We start from the raw sequence: 20709 nt of genomic DNA, 5'->3' as shown, positions 1-20709 counted from the left end.
CCTTAAAACTTCAGCAAACGTTCGACGAATCCGCGCACAGTTCTCGGCATTTTATGATGACGGATTATTTATAAGCGGGCGGTAAAATGGGTAACGAAAGGGTTTAACAAAAAAATCTTTTTTCGTTTTAAGGATTGCATCTAGTACCGTGCATCGTAATTTCGTTATTTAAAAGTATTTATCAATAACTGAGTTATTGTCTATCACTCGAAGGTTCTCTAAAAAAAAAGGCTTCTGCGGTGACTACTGCAGCTCGAAAGTCGATCATCTAAAATAAAAAATTCAAAAGAATTTACTTATTATATTATATTATCTAGTATTTGAACGAGGGATTTTTCGAAATATTGATTTGAGAAAAAATAGCTGATGTTTAAAGTAAAAGTTTAAAATTGTTATCATAAATCGTGTCTGACTTTGGTCAATTAAAAGAAAACTAAGGATCGGATAAAAAAAATCCTTCGTTCAAATACTAAATAATATAATATAATAAGTAAATTCTTTTGAATTTTTTATTTTAGATGACCGACTTTCGAGCAGCAATGGTCTCCGCAGAAGACTTTTTTTTTAGAGAATCTTCGAGTGATGGACAATAACATAGTTATTGATAAATATTTTTAAATAAAAAAATTACGATGCACGGTACTAGATGCAATCCTTAAAAGGAAAAAAGATTTTTTGAGAAATGTGCTATAGCTTTTGAGTAAAAAATTTCCAAAGACCACCCTTTTTTCGGCCTCCTGACTGAGCATGGCCCCTTAACCGACGAAATATGCGACAGGGTTTCCAAGAAGCTTCTCCATCGGTGTCGCTGATTTATGCGCCGAACCCTTTTGCTCGAAATTTGCGGCAAGGTCGTGCAAATGCGTCCGAAGCAATAACCGTACAAAAGAGGAGAATGTCCTCTGCATTTGGCTCGCGTACCCCGGTTCCTTTAAGGGATTCAAGGTTCGTCGTCGATGGAAATTCGACGGAGGCTCGACTCGCCGAAAGCTTTCGTAAAATTCTGCAGCTCGCTTGTTTTGCGGAAAGCTTCCGATACGTTTAGCCGTTATAAAAAATACGGCTGCTATAAAGAATGCTATTACAGGATCGATAGATCAAAAAAGTGAGCAGCAGGTATGAGGTAAAACGCGGCTGTAAATCGGATTGGTGGCGGGACCGTTATCCGAGCCGATGCTACGGAACGGTACTTTTCTCCAAAACAGAGTGTCGGGCCTGTATAACCGTGCTCGAGAGCATAAATCAATTAAATTATAAATTACTATACAGAAGTTGAGCAAAACGACCACCTGTTGAGGACAGGGCGAGGAAGGTAGGACGAAAGGGGCCCGAGTGGGGGTAGCTATCTCGTAAATTCTCTTGCTCCTACCTCGCTGGATCCATGTGTAGAAGTGTTTACTCCTTACTTCCTTTCTTCTTTCATCGTGATCTCCTTCCGCAAAGTTATTTACGAGCCTCTATTCTTACCCTCTGTATTACGAGCCGGACGTTAATTGGGCTGTTGCATTTAGCGCTTAATTTCGTTTCAATATCTCAGGATACCACTTGCCCTCTATTCTTTCACTGACTCGCGACAAGAATTAGATATCACCTGGTGTGTTCCGATAATCTCTTAAGATGTCACGCTCAGTCAGAAGGCCGAAAAAAAGGGTGGTCTTTGGAAATTTTTTACTCAAAAGCTATAGCACATTTCTCAAAAAATCTTTCTTCCCTTTAAGGATTGCATCTAGTACCGTGAATCGTATTTTTTTTATTTAAAAATATTTATCAATAACGGAGTTATTGTCTATCACTCGAAGGTTCTCTAAAAAAAGAGGCTTCTGCGGTGACCACTGCAATTTACTTATTATATTATATTATCTAGTATTGGAACGAAGGATTTTTTTATCCGATGCTTAGTTTCCTTTTAATTGACGAAAATCAGGCAAGATTTATGATAAAAATTGAAACTTTTACTTTAAACATCAGCCATTTTTTCCCAAATCAATATTTCGAAAAAACCTTCGCTCAAATACTAGACAATACAATATAATAAGTAAATTCTTTTGAATTTTTTATTTTAGATGATCGACTTTCGACCAGCAGTGGTCACCGCAGAAGCCTTTTTTTTAGAGAACCTTCGAGTGATAGACAGTAACTCGGTTATTGATAAATATTTTTAAATAAAAAAAATACGACGCACGGTACTAGATGCAATCCTTAAAAGGAAATAAGATTTTTTGAGAAATGTGCTATAGCTTTTGAGTAAAAAATTTCCAAAGACCACCCTTTTTTCGGCCTCCTGACTGAGCATAACCCCTTAAAGAACATATTATAGCCCTTCGTAGCACAAGGGCTGTTTCGCCCGTAGAATTAATTCTTGCCCTCAGGAATTCCCTTTTTTTTTTGCAAAATTAACAAATGTCAATGCCGAATCTTGTTTTCCTTTCCGCTCGGAGGGTGCAATTTGGAGTTTTCGAGGGGGCTCGTTTATGTTTAAGCTTTGACGCGGATTTGGTAGATAAGCGTATAATTGGGAATGCGAAGAAAGTAGTAGGTAGGGACATTGAGAGCTGCCAGGGATGATTAATTCTCGCCGGAAAGCGGCAGACCCTTTGGAACTCGTTGTAGCGCCCCGTTCCACCGTCTACCCACCCCTCGCTCCCTCGCTCCCTCGCACACCCGCCCTATTCCTCTCAACCCTCTGAGCCGCTCTTACCACCGGCAGACTTTCTCGTTTCGTTTGTTCTCCGCCCGTGTCATTCGTTATTACATCGTAGAAACTCGCGGATATTTGGAATTCCGAGTGACGTCTAAAGGCCGCCGTTGCTTTAACCGGTAACTCGGCTTCTTACCGCCTCTTTGTCTGCTCCCACTTTTTCCTCTCTTCTACCATTATTGTCAGCTGTTCTGACGTGCTTCGCGGCTATTTTGTAATGACTTTCCACGGAGGACTTTAACTTTGCCCATACACAGATACACTGTTATTCCCCGGTATTGTTGCTCGCACCACCTAACTGTTAATATTTACTTTTTCTCAAACTGGACAGCATACATTAATGACTGCAGAATGATACCTAGTGGGTGGTTCTATGCAAGTGTTCCTAAAAGACTCGGACAGGACTCGAGCCACTGGAATGGCGAAAGCCTGTAGCACAGAAATAGTTGAAGCGCCCGCGAAGAGCAGAAAAAGTTGAAAGCGGAGGTGCAGTTTGCGCGAAAGCTTTGTCGATGCGAAGGCTAAAAGTCCCTAGCCGTGGACAGGAACTGCAGGAAGCCGGGCCGGGCCCATGGAGCAGAGTCCGTACGTCCGCTGGCAGGACGAATCGCGACGGTGAGGAATTCTGGTTTTCCCGGTGGCGTGGTGGTGAATTTTTCCCTTGGTCCCCGGCGAGGACGTACGAATCCGGGAACGAGGACGTCGGTGGCCGGGCCGCGCAGGGCAGGTTTCTCTGGGAGCTGGGCTCGCGATCGACGAAGCGGGTCCGCGCGTCTCGCGGGGAGTGCTCGCGATATCGCAGCTATTTGCATACGGCTATCGTCTTTCCTTTGTTGCGGGCTCGCCTCCCACGTACGTGGCGAGGCTGTCACTCAGCTCTCAAGCCTCTCTCCTCGGCCTTCACTCGCATCAGCCGCGGATCAGGGCCTTCTCTCTATCCTCTCTATCTACCTACCTCTCCGCTGCCTTTTCTTCTCTTTCTCTATGTCTTTCCCGTTCCTCCCTGTTCCCGCCGCCCCCCTACTCGCTTCTCTGTTCCGCTTGACGGGCGTCCTGGTTCGTTCGATTTCAAACCTCCCTACAGAAGAGGCCCGTACACCCTGTCTTCGCTACCTTGCCAGCATTCCTGCATACAATTACACGGGGCTGCGCTTATGCATTTCGTGCGTAACGCTCGCTCGCCGCTTTCGATCCCCGCGAAACCGGGGACTCGTGCGTCTCTCCATCTCACCAGCCTCGATCTTTTCGTGCCTCTTAGAAACTCCGCAACCTCTGGAATACACGCGAGAATCGGAAGCTTTCGATTCCTAAGAGACTAAGGGATTCTTAATCGATGGAAAGGCAACACCTTCCCGCTGATCGGTCTCGGGACCAGTTTCGGGGAGTGATGCTAAAATTTTCAAATAAATGCAACCGGTGGTCAGGACGCCGACGCAACGTCGCTGCGTGTGCCGATGACTATCGCGGCTTCCTGCCAAATCGGGTGACTCGGTCAAACGTCCCAGCTCCACGGGTATTTACATACAAATTGAAGCCGCGAGAAGAGCATCGATCGTGCCCGCGAATATGGTAATCTCGCGTTATGCCGCTGGCCATCGATGAGTTCGGGAAACGTGCCCAGCAAATTCAATTGCCCTTGCCACGACGTCCCGAGCCCCCGCTCCCTCTCGCGCTCCGGTCTTAGCTCTTCCAGCAGCTACGCTGCTAAAACCAGAGCCGGAGGAGTGACATTTTTGGGAACGCTACGACTAACTCTGATATCCCGAGCACTGGAGAATCAATGCCAAGATCCCGGGAGATTGCGGCTGAATAGAGGCAAATATGATCGCGAAGGTTGGTGGTAATCCGGGAGTGAGCTGGGTAGAAGAAAGAGGGGCGGTGATTGGCTGGCGCCTTCGGAGGAGAATGGAAAGGGCATTTTCGCGTTTGTATTTTTTCCCAGCACTCGTGCGATCGGAGCGGGCGATAGCGGGCGTCAAGACAAGAATCTCGACGTTATGGTTGGACAGCCGATCAAAACGTTTGGTCGGGCCGCGATCGAAGGCAAAACGCGCAAAAGGAGGCGAGTTAGGGAGCGGGTGTGCTCCCCGGTGCGCGCGATACTCTTCGTGGCCACGAATGTCGGGTGTCTGTCCGATGGCGATGGTCGGTGGCTGGTCTGGCCTAACCGGGGATGGAATGGAATGGACTCGGCGGAATGGGACGAGGACGGAGGCCGCATTAATAAAACATTAAGGTTTTGTAGACGATGTATCGATGTAGTGTTTATATTATCTTCTTTGATGTCGACATGTGAATTGGACAGATTTGTTATTCAGACTCCGTACATAAAAGTGGTGAAGTCTTGCTCCGCTCCGTTTGTGGACAGGGCGACTGTTCTCGACGAAACACAAGCACGACCGAGACCCACGACCACGACCGCGACCACGGACGGGCGAACGGAACGAACAAACGCGACGCGGACGGGAGGACGGAAGGACGGATGGACGGGCAGCTTCCAAGTCTCTTCTGGTTCCTGCGTCGCGTCGCCTCGCCTGTCACTCACTGGATCCGCCGCTGAAAGAACGAGAAAGAGCCAGCGGGACAGAGGGGACCCCCGGCCCCCAGGCCGGCTTCCTCCTCGACTTTCTGCATCCTCGCGGAAAAACTGACACCACCGGCCGTGTTATAACCTTTCCAAACGCGGCCGGTCGCGACTCGCGGCGTCCTATCAAGATCCTGTTAATGGATGTCCAGAGGCGCACCGATCCGCTTCAAGGAAACAGTGGTTTTTCTTCGACGGACGGGAAACGCGTAGATACTATCCAACCGTGAACCGTTGCTTCAGCGTTTCCCTAATTTGACGTCTTTTTTTTTCACCTGACCGGATGTCTGAAGCTCGGCACGGCGATATCTAGCCTCCCAGCTATCAGCATTCGCTTGAATCTCTAAATACGATTGGCAGTCAATGCAGTGCTACCATTCGCGCTACCGCGGGCAGTGAATAAAATGGGATAAAACTATGGAAATCAATCTCCTCGTAGGTAGGGGAGACCCGGACTAGTTGAGTAATTCTCTTTAATTATTGTATTATGTTATAAATTATGCTGCCATTCGCGATATTCAAGCATATGAATGACCAGCTTGCCATTTAATGTTATTATTATTATTATTAAACTGCTCGAATCCACTTCCCCCACCACAAATCCCTCCAAACTCACCCCTACCAGTTTTACACCCTATCCTCCCTTCGAAGTCCCAGGCCTTCCAAATAGACCACAACAAACAAGTAGAAAATAATTACAGTAAGGTGAATGTCCCGATTTTTGCTCATATCTCAATTTCTGCGCATTTCGTGTTTTTCTTATTATTATATGCGTTACGTTCGCACTATAGTTGCAAGAAAATAATTCTAAATTATTTAAACATTTGCGCGAGTGTTGCACGAGCTTGCGGCAATATATACATCGCTGTTTTTCATGATTTGTTATTAAAGAATTAATCAATTACTCTGCAAGTTTTTATCGCAAACAAATTTTTTACACCTTCTTTACGACGAGTCACCTCTTAAATGAGCAGAAATTGGAACATTCGCCTTATCTAACACCGTGATACTCGATAAAAAAAAAATAACAGTGTGAAGGAGTGAAAAAAAAATAAAAAAAATTTATTGGCCGTAGGATATATATGTAGGGGAGACCGGGACAGATTATAACAAAGGTTCAGATTTGTTTAAGATGAAGCTAGATGTCTAAGTGTCCAAGACTTCGTCACGTACTTTCACGCAATTAGTTCACCACATATGTAAGTAGTAAATCACGCAAATTATTTCCTGATTGAGGAAAACACTTTCGAGAAAAAACTGTGAAAAAACTTTTTTCTTACAACCTGCCCCGGTCTCCCCTACGCCTTTCGCAGCCAAAGGGTTAAAACTGAAAAATAAATGTCAAGTCAACTAACCCCACAGCCGGGGTTTGTTCACTTACTCGTCTCACTACTCTAAATACAATAAAAACTACGACCTAGACGCAATTAAAACAGTTAAAAAAATTAAGCCTGTATACCTAACGAAATTTCTAAACTTCTGGCGTGCAACAAGTCAACAAAATACCAATTTGTCTATTTATAAAAATTAGAAGCGTTAAAAATTAGTCAACTAGCCCCGGTCTCCCCTACTATATTTTAATCGAAAAGCAGCTTGGACAAAGTACGCGAGCATTAAACGTAATATAAATCGTAGAAGGTCCGAAACCGTATCCGCATCTTCCCCTCTCTCTATGGACTGTGCGGGAGCAAGAAACTGAAATCGCGGAAAATTGAAAAGTTCCATCGCCTGGCACTTGAGAAGCCCAGGAACGAGCGTCGTTCCGTTGCTTTCGAACGAACACCAGACATTCCCTCCAGCTCTGTTTCTCCGCGCGCGACGACCACATCTCCCGCTTGATTCCCGAGGAACGCGCGCGGTATCGATACTCGTCTCTCGATGTCGAGAGCTCTCCCGTCGTGTCCCCTCCTCTGAACTCGGCACCGTGATCCCGAACCTTGACTCTTCATTAATCACCCCGCGGTATCAATGACTGACTGAGTGACTGACGCCAGCCGAGAGGTATTATATCGTACGTATACCTACGGGGTTCGCGCGAAACGCTTCACGCTTTCCGCAGCGAGTTTCCCTGCCGTAGCCGTGGAGAGGAAGGCCCCTCGGAGGTTTCTAGGCGACCTCAATGAAAATTCCTCCTTGGCTTGACGTCGCGCCGCCTCATTTCCTAGGCGATGACGGCTAAGAAGTAGTTGAGGGAAGAATCTCCGAATAACCCTACCGAGGTGCGAGTGGCTCCCGATGGAAGGATCCGGCAATTCACCACTGCTCCCAGAGGACCGATCGTGGGGACAGTGAAAGAGGAAGATTGGATAATTCGACGGCGCCAGAGTTGGTTTCACCGTTGGTTCCGTGGCGGTCTATCGTTACGATCTGGACAATGAAAGTCACGGCCGCCGAGGAAGAACGCGAGAGCTAGAGAGAGTGGATCCGAGCGGAGACGGTGGACCGATCGAATCTGCGCCGTCATCGTCGGTAGCATGGCAGAGAACTGAGAGAAGCCGATAGGCCACTGGCAGAGAGTTTCGCTCGCGCGGATCGTGACTTGCGTTCAAGCCTTGTCTTCTCTTGTCTCCTTGTTACACGACTCCTGTCCGTTTCGGTAGTTTTCGAGAGTGTGAGGCTGCTTTATCACGCGCGACCCCCCGCTGTTGTCACGCGATCTTATCGCCGCGCCGCGCCGGGCCCAGCGGATCCCTCGATTCGGTCGCTCACGAGCTACGCGAGACTCACGATCGCCGATCCCGATCCCTTTCCACTCGCAATCAGCCGCTCAAGGCTTTCGTTTTAATTGAGCTTAACAGTAAGAGGAATCGTTGCTGGCTACTTTCGAAATCCAATACACGAAACGGGCAATTTCAGGCGCAGGGGAGTGTTTCGGGTTTCGCGGGCCACGTATCTGATCAGGTTCGATCGGATAACGATAATGGTCGCGTTCTCCTTTTCGATAGAGGTAATTACGTTGCGGCTCGTTATCTTTCAATGGTACAGGAGAAACTATTACTTTCCGATACGATGGGACATAATCGGCCGGCCTCGTCCCGATAATTGCGGATAATTCGCGGGCTCCGATTGAAATTAAGACTCGGGGACGGGGAACGCGGCGAATTAAAGAACGACCGAGCCGAACGTACCACGAGCCGAGGCAAACCCGCGCGCGACAGATAACCTCTGGCTGGGCATCGCTCGATCTTTCGACTCCGAACGCTATCAGCTCGCTGGAATTTCAACAACGCGAGGCGGTCGCCGCCGTATCGGCACATTGTAAACATAATAATTATCGATTTACGAGATGGCTGTAATTAACACAACTTTTATGCCTTCCATTGTGTTATTCCCGCCGATTGACCAGCGATTCATGAAGCGTAATCGCCGGCCGAGGCGACGACGGTCAACTGCTCGGTTTATCGTCCGCCGTGTCTCGTAATGCGCCGTATTCGTTGTAATTGCAGCGAAAGCTTTTCACTCGCATCGCGAATCCTGCGGCCGTCGAGCACGGTACCAACTTCTCGCGGCGCGGGCAAGAGAGAATCCCTCTGAGCGAGGGAATACGATCGCGCGGGTCTCGATAGGAAATGAGGTAGCAGCCGTGTTGTTTCTGTACGTCATACCATTTAATAATTACAATTTAAATTATATTATTATACGACCTTACACGTACGGTGCTCTAGGTTACGTAGATGTAGTAAGTAGGTATTTTAGTTAGACTATTACGTATATTACATGGAATGAAGTAACATTTGAGTAGACGCTACACGAACGTAATACTTGAGCTTAAGTTAAAAGTGGAGAACGCATCCTTCGCACCTGACGAGTAGTAAATAGGCTTCGTTTACGTTCAACTCCGTTTCTTTCCTCCTCGATAGTTGGACTCGGCGACGCGTGTATGGACGAACGATGCGGTCGACTCGAAAAGAAAAACAAGAGGGAAAAGGTACCCCGCGAAATCTCGAAGGCCGAGGTGATGATGTCACGCGACCGATTATTGTTTATCCCTTTCCCTCTTAGAGAGCGCGAAAAACCGAGCTCTGCATTCATAGGTACGGAACGTGTTGTACGACACGCGGCGTGAACAACAAAATAATAATAATAATAATAATAATAATAATAATAACGAAACAAATAAAATAAAATATTAACACTGGACCAAGTCGTTAGCAACAGGCTCACTCTCAATAGAATAATAGCCGTAATATCAATAATTTCAATAATCATCGTAATAATTATTAATATAATCCTCACTATTCGTTTATTTAAATATCCCTATAGAGTACTAGGCGATAACGAAAGAATTCGTAACGTAGAATGATGCTTTAGCTCGTCGAACAACTGCTGCCCCCTCCGATTACACTACGTATCGCATAAACAAATAATTAAGTTCCGCGAAGCTCGTATACTTTTCTCCTTATCGGTTCACAGAAACGAAATAAAATTTTCAGGAGTCGCTTCGTTCGTTAGCGCCTCGTACGATAATAACATCGTTCGATATCGTGTAGTCATATATTCAATAGCTATGTACAATTCAACATTAGCCTACTCTTACATCTTTCTTCCCACCTTATTCGCTTTCACCCTACATTGCTCACCCCTTTCTTTCTCACCCTCTCTCTATCTCTCTCTCTCTCTCTCTCTCACATTAAATCTTGATAATATTTATTTAGATCCCTGTATTCTTCCGAATTTGCTTCGCGCATCGCGAGTTCCACGATATTTTACTAAGCACAGAGCGACTGCTAGCCTTCGTTTCTTCTTTAATCGTTTAATTTTCTTCGTATCACAAGATAACCAATTAGCGCGTGCGCGCACGCGCCTCGTCCGTGGACACACTACCTAAATTCATTTACACACCTGCCGTTTCGTTCGATTAGTTCGCCGAGGGATCCTTTTATTCCTCCACCTCCGTCTCCTTCCTCTTCCTCTTCCTTCTCGCGACAGCTGCTCGTTTTTTGCCGATTACTTATTCGCTCGTATTGCACGCGCGGCATCGCGTTGCGCAGTCGCGGACGCGCAGCCAACCGGCAGGCGCATGCGCCACCGCGAGCGCGTTCTCTGCGCGGCTCGACAGCGGCTCAGCGCATCTCTACGGTTTCTAGATAGGAAACTATACATTCTTTAGTACAAATCGGCTGACGATTGCACCTTTCAACCGGACAAATATATGCAAACCTCAATTTGCGCGTGCAACGAGATCTCACTCTGCGCTATTCTACATCGAAATGCATCGCCCCGACCGAAGCGTACGCGCCGCATTGCCGAGAGGATTCGTCACTGGTCTCGTTCGGTCGAACCGGAATAACGACGGGAGAACGATGGTCCGGTAACTTGTAAACAGTTGCCGTTTCGCTTGATATTCGTCGGCCGAACGAAACAAACGATCGATCCCGCGCAAAATCAACGCACACTGTCCAGGAACAACCGCAGATCGGCTGCCTCGGGGAAACACGAATGACATCATTATATTTACAGCGAGCTGGCTGACACCTCGGCTGCCCGTCTTTCGCTCTTAGCGTGATGTTACAAATCCAGTCCATTATTCACAACTCGAACTCGATTCTGTCACGGGAAGAGACCTAGGTAGCGAACGAGAAACGCTACGCGTCAGCGCAGAGAGGAAGAAGAGGAGGAAGAAAGAGCGGCGCGTACATAAATTCGGAATACGTTTGTTCGTCCAGCTGCGACTTTATAGTAACGCCGTTACGCGTACGCCGAGAAGCCTTTCGGGGCAGACTGAGGCGTGTACAGTCCTGATTAATTTGGCTTAACACGTTACGAGGCGCAGCAATCGCGTGGAGGGCTTAGCTCGCTGCCACCATTCGCGGCTCCTTAGTCTCTAGAGAATCCTACGCGCTCTGTCAGCCTGGTTTTCGCGCAGCTATAAATGCTTCGATATACCTAAGTGTATCGCGGTGTGTAGATCGCACGGACGTTCAAGGATTCAGCAGCCTCTATCGAAAAACGGCAGAGAATAGGTCGAGTATTAATAGGCACCTTACATACTACGAAGTAGAGACTTTAACGTGCACATAGAGACTACGCTTCGTCGGGGGAGACTTTGTCGTGACGTTCGCGGCTGTCGTCTCCCCCGACGAACGCGTTCTGACGATGAGAGATAGATCGAACGAGCGAAACAACAGAAAGAGAAAGAGGAAGTGGAAGAAGAAACAAGGAATAAGTACATGAGCGCATCGCCTGACGATTTTCCTCCCGTTTTCGGGGCTCCGTGGGAGGGGGGATGGGGATCGGGGGAAGGTAGAGTGGATACAGAGATGCGAAACAGTGATGCAGCCAGATAAGCTAATTAATTAATTTAGTTCGTCCGAATTAATTAATTACTTAGACCGCTAATTTCTACGCCTTATACTACTGATTCGGATTTATCTCACCCGCTGAGGTGGCCTCTCGCTCGCGTTTAACGCAGGTATCTTTTAATCTGCCGCGACGAGAGCCCCTCGGAGCGCGTCCAGTCCATTTAATCGGGCGCACAGCGTGCTTGCAGACAATTTTTGGCTTCCCTTCAACTTCGAATAGTCCTATTGCGACGGAGTGTTCGTCTCGCGCGCACAGGCCGACGTTGCCGGGTCACGGATCGTCATTACGTACGTTTGGAAGAGGGTGGATGCCGCGTTTCGAGATCGGGATATCGATTGAATATTGATAAAAAAAAAAAAGGAAGGGGTCCGAGGCAGCGAGAGCCTCGAACTAAACGAAAGTTTCAAAGCTGCGACGCGTCGTCGTTTCAGGGTTCTCCGCGGCAAAAAGTCTGAAGCCCCCTTTATACGCAGCAACGCGCTTCTCCGACAGCGTGTCCAAGGATGCCCGGGCCGAGGAGGAGGGGTAAAGAAAAAAAAAATGGGATGAAAGAAGAAAGAGAAGTACAAATTCCGGTTGACGAGTGACAATCCATGGAGGCATCGGTGGCCTGTGTGAGACCTCGACGGGTCTGGTCTCACCACGTGTCCTACTGGAAGTGAAGTGTCCCGGCCCGAACCAACGTGACGCGACGAGTCACGCGATAGACGGTCGGGCCGAAATCGGAAAAAAGCCTTTTAGAAGTTCTGCTCGCCGTACATCCCGGGGAACCGGACAGCGTGTGCTCCGAGCTCGGCGGGCGAGAACTCGTCCTATGTGGCCAAGTGAGCGAACTGGCCTGGGTGGGGCGCGAACTGGTAAGGGTGGCCGTACGGCGACATGTGGTACGGTACAATGTTCATGCTCGCCATCTTGTGCTCCTTTTTCCACTTCATTCGCCGGTTCTGGAACCAGATCTTTATTTGACGTTCCGTCAGGCAGAGGGCATGCGCGATCTCGATGCGACGCCGCCTCGTCAGGTAACGGTTGAAGTGGAACTCCTTCTCGAGCTCCAGCGTCTGGTACCTGGTGTACGACGTCCTCTGTCGTTTCGTCTCGCCGTTCGCGTTCACCGTGCCTGCAAACCAAACACCTCTGTTAGCAAACGGATCAGCAGTGTTTCTGTGGGTGAAAAGTTTAACACAGTGCCACCGAGTACGCGACTCGGTTCACAGTAGCCGAAGAGTAGTGCGATCTAAGGGTCCGTTCGACCCTCCTCGTCGCTGCCTTCGCGCAACAGCGTTTTATCAGTACCGCCGAAACGACTGCTTTGGGAATGTACCTGCGTTTCCCGTGTCGACATCGCTTCAACAGGTTCCCCAGAATTATCGGTGGCAACTGATAACGAACAGAGCCGGTTCACCGACACGGCTAATGGACTGTTTCCCAGGAATACAAAACCGGAGTTCATTCGACCGGACGTATGGTGAATTCTAGTCGGTTCGGATAGTTGAAACTTGCGAGTCTCGAGCCGGTGTTACCGACTTGATTGCTCGCGTGCTGCAAGGCGAACGAAGAGCAGTGCGAGGAATGAACGAAGCCCCGGAACCGCTGGACGCGGCTAAAGATATCGGAATGCACTCGAGGGCAATCATCGAACGAACGGGAACAAAAGGGGACGAAGCCGCGCGGTGCACGAAAGTGGGGAACACGGAACCCGTAACGCTTCACGAGTTCGTTAATTATTTCAACGAGTGGTGGTTAATACGTCGGGCGTAGCTACTGAATCGCGAACTGGTCACTTGGCAGCTGTTTTACCTATTTACTCTGCACGCCCGGGCCATAAATAATTTTGCAACGCTGTTATTACGATACTCCGCCTGCTACACCTATCTCCTCCGCGTTGCAAAAGCGGCGACTATCCGTTAAATGAATAGCTCGTGTAACGAGCATCGGAGAAACCTCGAGGCCGGCTTTAAATATCAATAACCTGTTACTTCTGCTTTTCTAGCTCTCCGCGGCGACTACCTGCCGTTAAATATTCTGATTTAGTTGTCGCTTAGAACTTTGTGTCTTAAATTAATTGAAACCGAGTAAGTGTCCAACGATCGCTTCGGAATAAAGAATCGATCGATGTGTGAATTCGATCGCATGTTATTATTTCGACTTTCTCTTCTTCTTTTTTCTTTTAAACAATTTCATTGATATATTTCCAGGCAATTATGATTAATAGGCACGTGTGTTTTCCCTCTCTCTACCTCTTTGATACAAAGGAAAGACAGAAATCGTTCGTTTCGGATGGTCGAGTTGAGCAGGTGCGAGGTGAGACAGGGTCGCATCTCTTTCGCCCCAGGGTGATCGTAGATCCATGTCAATGCGGATATTAAAGGGTCGGCTCATTTACAGCAATAATGAACACGCTATTAATAGCGCTGCAAGGGGGAGAGCCGAGCGCAGGCTGCTCAGGGACGTCGGTAGAACTGCAAGAACTGCGGCAGTCGCGTGTGCGAAAAGCAAGCTTCTCGGGTAGGCGAGAGGGCGCGTGAAACGCTCGAGAAAGTTTTTGTGAGGCCGTTGGAACATGCTCGTGTCCTAAAAATTAGCAAGTGAAGCTCAGCGCCGGGGCTTGCAGGCGCGGAACGTTGGAGCGTGAAAATTCGTTCGCCGGGAGGGAAGGGACGAGGTGTCCAGCGAGGCTTAATGACCGAGCCCTTGGAAGCACTGCGTTATCGCTTTCCTCCCGATGTAGCACGTCGTTGGCTTGACTTTTTAATAAATAGTGGTCCGCCGCGCGACTCGTCCGCGCACACCTAGCCGTTTTGTAACAGACAAACGGAATTCCTTTTTCTGGCTGGCTCATTATTATACGACAGCCGAACGCGCGAACTAAGCCGGCACGCGAACCGCCGCCCGTGCACGGGGCCCAGGGGATCCAGCCTGGCCCGATCCTCTCTATGGATCCTTTCTGGTGATTAATTGCTATCCGTGTCCCGCTGACGTCGATACAACCTATGGCGTGGCGCGCACACCGCGGGGACAATCGGCCTCCTCCATGCCAGCGATGGTCACTCTCCTCTCTCCCCCGCAATTTTTCAACCAATTTGCGGGTTGTCCGTGTTCCTCCCGTTACGTGCCTCGCACCGTTTCGAGCCCGCCAGCAGTCGCGTGCGATTAAAGTATCCTTCGAACAAGCTAGACGAGCCTCGAACCGAAAGGCGTAGGCACTAAATTCCGAGGGATGGGGGGTAGGTATTATCGATGCCGTCGAGGCCGTGGAGATTTGAAAATTAAACCCCGGGGAAGAGCAGCGTATTGGGGTAATTGAACGGTGGTGCGCAGACAGCTGAGATTAACAATCGAGCCTGTTGTTGCGTTTAGTTGTCGAGGTTCGTCGGAACCTCTAAGAGATGGGAATCGTACAACTTGGACTTATCCTTTAACTAGGGCTCGGTGTTGCCTCGCCACGAATTACGTCACACCGCACGGAAGAGGATGAACGGCAAAAACTCGCGGCTCCGTGGCCTCGTATCCTCGTGGCGTGTCAATCGAACGGGAATGAAACTTCATCGCGAACACGGTTGGAACTATAATATCAAGTAGTATGAACTATGAACCGAGAGCGTCCAGGCTATGTCATCGGGAAGGACAGCGCGCCGATGCTTTTTCTAAATCGTCCCGGATGATTAATGGCCGCGGCCGCGCGTTTCGTGGACGTCGCATCGAGCCGCGCAGAAAGAACGGCAACGAGCAAAGATTCGCAACAACAAAGCCCGCGTGTGTTGGGCCGGCGCGGCGCGCAACCGAGCGCCGCGCCGCCTTTTCAACGAATTTCAATGCGTCCGCGGATTCGTATTCGGCTCGAGGCGCGAACAAAGCCCCGTGTTCCGGATAATGATCCATTATCAACCGGTGATAAAGATAGCCGCGAACTGGCGTGATTCCGTGACTCGAATGCAAGGCCGGGCCTCAAACTTCTTTCTCTCGGAGCAGGCCCCGATGATTAATCGCTGTCAGTGTCTCGTCGGCGTCGATGCACCGCGGCTGCACGGAAGAATGCGGACCCAGTGAAAGTCGGGATACGCGTCGTCGTTTCGACGTAGGTACCCGATCCGCGCACCTCTTGCCTCTCTTTTTTCCTCCGATCGAGGAAAATTGATACGGATCTGCCACTATCTCGGTGACACGGCCGGTCGAGTTAGGTATCCCTCGGTATGAACGAAAACAGAATCGGAGACAAGTGTCGTTCATCGTATGCCGGGAATATCGAGATAAGCATGCGAGATTTTCGAGTCCCCGTGCCGCTGTCAGGCCACCGTCGTCGAAGGAAAGAGACGCGGATCGAAAGGCAAGGAGAATGGCGTCATCGAGGCCGTAGGAGCCCTGAAAAAAAATTCACCGGGCCTAATAATACCTTTCCTCTGCGACAAATCGAAGCTGTATTTTCCGGTCAGGCGTCACCGAAGATCGCGGCCGAGCAAAAATGTTTGACACCCGGGGAACGAGGGGTGGCGGAGGTGGGAGCACGACAGGGTCATCGAGTCGCGTAGCTGTCGGTGCTGTTAAGACGGGGACGCGACACCGGTGTGGAAGGAAAGACTGCGCTAAGCGCAGGACCGTGTCGTGTCAGGCATCTCGGTGTCACCTCGTGTCGTCTAGCGTTTTCGTGGCTCGCTCTTAATAGAATGGGCCGCTGCCGCTGTGGAGCGCGCACGCACACGTCTGGGTGTACGTATTCGCACCGAGTATTCTGTACCGAACGTGTCACTGACTGTGAGGCTGCCAGTCCCGAGACTGTTTCTGACCGGGCTGACTGACAGACCGGCTGGCTAAGGCTGACTAACGCGTGACCGGGATAACCTCGGGCGAACTTTCGTGACGTTTCCCTGGCGAGGCGAGGCCTGGGATCCGAAAGCTCGATACGTGATTCTGGATTCGGTGCCTAAGCATCGTCTATGGTCTGATAAATCTGTAGCGGTGTATCTCTTATCTCTTGTCCCTTTACCCTTCAGCCGAGTGTGAGGATTTCTGGCCACGTGATCGGCCAATTGAAGCCCGGGGATCAACGTTTAATCGATGCGCGGTGGAACCAGTTGAAAAGAGTCTCTGTCGAGTGGAGGAAATTCAACGGTCTCCTAATACTGGCAGGAGGAGAGCAATAAGATCCGATCAAACGAATCGCCGACGAACGCAATTCAGATGTATCCCCGGAAAGCGGGACGGAATTATCTGGCTGGACGCGCAATTAATCGTCTTTGTCGTGAAAGCATCAGCGAAGAGGCGAGCAACTGGTGAGCCGCGCGGTACGCGCGAGTAGAATTGCTCGATTAAGCGGGCTGGACAGAATCAGAATCTGACGGTCGGGAAACGACCGCGTGTCGCATTCCACAGGCCACGGCAAACGTTGCACGCATGATAGTGCACGTGTGTAGTCCCAGTATGCAGTTCAGCAGCGGATTCTACGAAAGTATATATAGAATCATACCACCGCTAACCCCTGCCACGCGTATCTAAGTGGTTATCTGATACCAGCGCGAGTACCACGGCCCTATCGACCGTTTCCATCTGACCGATCGATCGGGGAATGCCAAAGGAACAAATGGAACATCATGCGATTCGCGACCTAATGACTAACAAGAAATTAACCGTCACTGGGGGTGTTGCGCAATTTCGACGTTCCAAAGCAGGGTAGAGTGGGGCTAAAAGTCCGGCGGGTAAAAAGTACCGAGTTCAAAATCTCTATTCCTAGGCAATGTATTGAGTCTCGCGGTATACTATGTAAAAGGCGAGAAGAAACGGAGGTGACTACAGAGTCGCCAGTCGCCCCTGGACGTTCGTGCGAATTACGCGACTCCTTCGTTATTTTATGTATCGAAAACCAAAAGAAATATGTCGTCTTTATTGTTTCATACGAAGTGAACCACAATTTAAAAGCGTATCAGCCATGTACGTTAAGATTGTATGTTCCTGTAGTAATGTGTGCATGATATTGTTTATTGCTGAATGATAATATTTTCTAACGTATATATGGCAGAAACTATAGAGGTACCATTGCGGCAAGAAGTCCCTCAGACTGAAAACATATATTTTGTTATTTGTTTACATAATAAGATGGCTGAAGTATAAAGAAATGATGCCAAAGTCTTTAAATAGTGTTTTTGTTTTAGCTGAGCGATTTTCTTTTAGTTTTTAGTTCAAAGTGAACCTTTGACTTATATTTTTATTTTTTGTTAAAGAAGTCGTGCACTCCTTTCAATAATGTATCTATAGGTACCAACAAAAATCGGTTCAATAAATATTTGTTGATTTGAAAAGAGTTTTTTACTTATTTCGTTTAATATTACACGAAAAGACAGGGACTTTTTGCCCCGTGCGTGGGGCAAGAAGTCCATTTTGCATTGACAAACATTTTGTGGTATAACTCAACAGAAAATAACAATATCAACAAACGAACTTCGTGAACGTAAAGCATAATAGTTATAGTTTATACAAAATAACACCAGATCTCTCTAGATTGTTATTACTAAATTTTACACAGGTTTATATAAAAAAACGGGACTTTTAGCCCCAACCTACCCTACCTACAGGCAGAGAACATTTCAGATTTCAGAGAAGCGCGAATAGCGCGGCAGGTGCTGCAATTCCTTCTTACTCGCAAGAATAACGAATCTTCTCGGGTTTGAAGTTTAAAGCGGCAGGCGAACGTACCCAGTACCTGCTTGTCGACAAAAATCAGACTCCGACACGACGTGCCTGGAACAACAAGTATTTATAGCTCCCAACAGGAATCTGACTCCGAAGAAATTATAAATCATCAATCCTCGCTGGAGAGATTAACCGACGGGGAAGGGGTACCGCGTGGCACGACGACAAAGACGATGTAAATCTAAAATCTACTCGGGCCCGACAACGTGGACCGATCCACTGAAACACATCCAGCGCCGTTCAAATACCCACCTCCCCATTGACACGGCCGACAAAAGAAGAGAGGAGGTTCATAAATAACCCGGCCAGTTTATCGTGCCTATTATGCAATTACGATTGCATCTTTCAAGCCTAGGTGGTCCACAGCCTCAAGATCCTGCGGCCGCGCCAACGAGATAATGACTCTTAAAAAGTTGTCGTTGTTTCGGCTCGGATACTTGGCTAACAGTTTCGCGTAGCCTCTGCTCCTCTGTTCCTTCTGCTACTTCTTCGTCTATTCTCCTTCCACTTTCGAAGCGACAGCTACGTGCCTCGTCTTCCCCTCTCGATCCAGCTCCCTGTCTTTCCAGCTTCGCGCGATACAACGGCGAAAGCATCGGCTGAACAGACTGCATTATTTTTAGTCCAGAACTGATTCTCTAGTTTCTAATCCTGGTATTTACTTTCGCTTTTACCGTTCCCCCGCCTGCTTACTTGGGAGGAGGAACGCAACCACGAAGCGTCCGTAAGCACTGGCGGGTAGTTTATTTCGAAAGGATATATAATTCTAAGAACGTGGCAAATGTAAGGTGTTAACTGAATTTGTAGTTGAGTTTACACAGCATAAGGCTTTTGAATAGATTCAATAGCACTCTCGCCAGCTTTATGAGCGGAATCTATTACCAAGCTGTCTGGTACCAAGGAGATAAATAGAAACACCAAAGTACCAGGGTCTCCTTTGATCCTGATGAAGCTACAAGTACCATAACGCGAGTGTATAATACAAACACGCTCGGACACGAGTTAGGAGCCTGAAACCAAGCGAAAACACATCGCTCTCCGAATCAAAGACACCCTCTGACGTGAACGATTGCGATTCCAAAGTCGCGCCAACTTCACACCCGAAAACTGATCATCTACCCTGCGAGAGGGCTGGGGGGTACGGCCTCCTCTCTGTGGCCTACTCTGCGTCCTCGTCGCGTGACGAACGAACCGCTGCTAGACGGATTTTTCGCGACCTGCGCGTCACGTCCATTCCTCTGAGGACCAAAGAGCAACGACGACGATAGGGATCAGATCGTGAGACGTCGACGACTGGCGCGCGGCCAGTGGCGCCCACGGAGTTTCACGAAAACGCGACAAGAATCGGGCGGTGGCGGTTAGGCCCCTGGTCCGTGTGCAATTTAAATTTATCTAGGCGTGTTTTGCGTCATTCAGCCTCTATCCCGGCTGATTTGTGACCTTTCGGTGCTTTCGCAGCTGGCGGCCAATCGCCGGCCAAAGATCGCCAGTCGGCCAGCAAAATCAACGACCTGTCGACATTCCACGACCAAGACGACGAAGACGACGACCACGACCACGACGACGACGACGACGACGAGGAGCCCGTCCCGGTCGACGATCAGCCGATCCGCGCTGTCGCTACGCGATCCACCTGTTACCGCACGTCCGACCCTTTCGGCTCTCTGTCGGCCGTTAAGCTTGCGCAGGAAAGACGACCGGATCTATTTCGTCTGATAAAAGCTGACACGTTCGACCCGCCGTGCGGCTAACTCCTTGGTTATAAATTCCGCCGTAGTGATCATTTTCAAAAGGCACCCGCTATTTATGAGCCGTGACAACCGGCCGAGGCGGATGCGCCGCGACTTGGTACGCGCGCCGCTGCGTGCTTGGGAAATGGCTTCAGGGAAATTGTATGCGGAAAGAGAGAGAATCTGGGTGCCGCGGGCGGACCACTTTCGCGAGTAGGCGTTATTTCTATTGATGATACTCAATGAACGCAAAGTTTAAGGATTGAAAGGGAGCACCGCTAGGGGCATCGAAAGTTCGATAAATGAATTTAGGTTTGGGGTGGAAAGTTCCCTCGATACGTGCGCGATTAAAAGTGCCTTAAAACGTTGCACTTACTTCTGACAGATGTACATAAAAGCCAGTTGATGGATTCAATCCGTCGTGGTCACTGGGGCCGTTCGAGTGCTCGAATATTCGGGCGGCTTGAAATTCAGACCGAGCCGGGATTCGGTTTCCGAGCCGAGCCGGGTACCCGTAAAATCCGGGCGGCCCGAAAGATCCGGGTAGCTCGAATTTTATAGGGCTGCTTGAAAAGTCCGGGTAGTGCGAATCGTTTCGGGCCGCCCGGAAGAATCGGATACATAAGCACTATATTTTGCACAAAACTACACCCTCCAAAAATTTATATACCCACGCTAGATACGAGGAAAACATGAGTAATGCGAAGTTCGCA

General features: G+C 48.8%; 1 protein-coding gene across 1 annotated transcript in view; it reads right to left on the bottom strand.

Moving 5' to 3' along the window:
- Positions 1-9879: 9879 nt before the first annotated feature.
- The window catches only part of LOC143366139 (uncharacterized), a 36319-nt gene continuing 25489 nt past the window's right edge, over positions 9880-20709 (bottom strand). Inside the window, exon 2 of the mRNA XM_076806955.1 lies at positions 9880-12702. Coding sequence (XP_076663070.1) covers positions 12398-12702 — 305 coding nt within the window. The 3' untranslated portion in view covers positions 9880-12397. The remainder of the gene's footprint in view (positions 12703-20709) is intronic.

This window comes from Andrena cerasifolii, chromosome 2 (genome assembly GCF_050908995.1).
Source record: "Andrena cerasifolii isolate SP2316 chromosome 2, iyAndCera1_principal, whole genome shotgun sequence".
In the NCBI taxonomy this organism is placed as follows: Eukaryota; Metazoa; Arthropoda; class Insecta; order Hymenoptera; family Andrenidae; genus Andrena; species Andrena cerasifolii.
The sequence above is the reverse complement of the archived record's forward strand: the minus strand, read 5'-3'. Positions and strand labels throughout refer to the sequence as shown.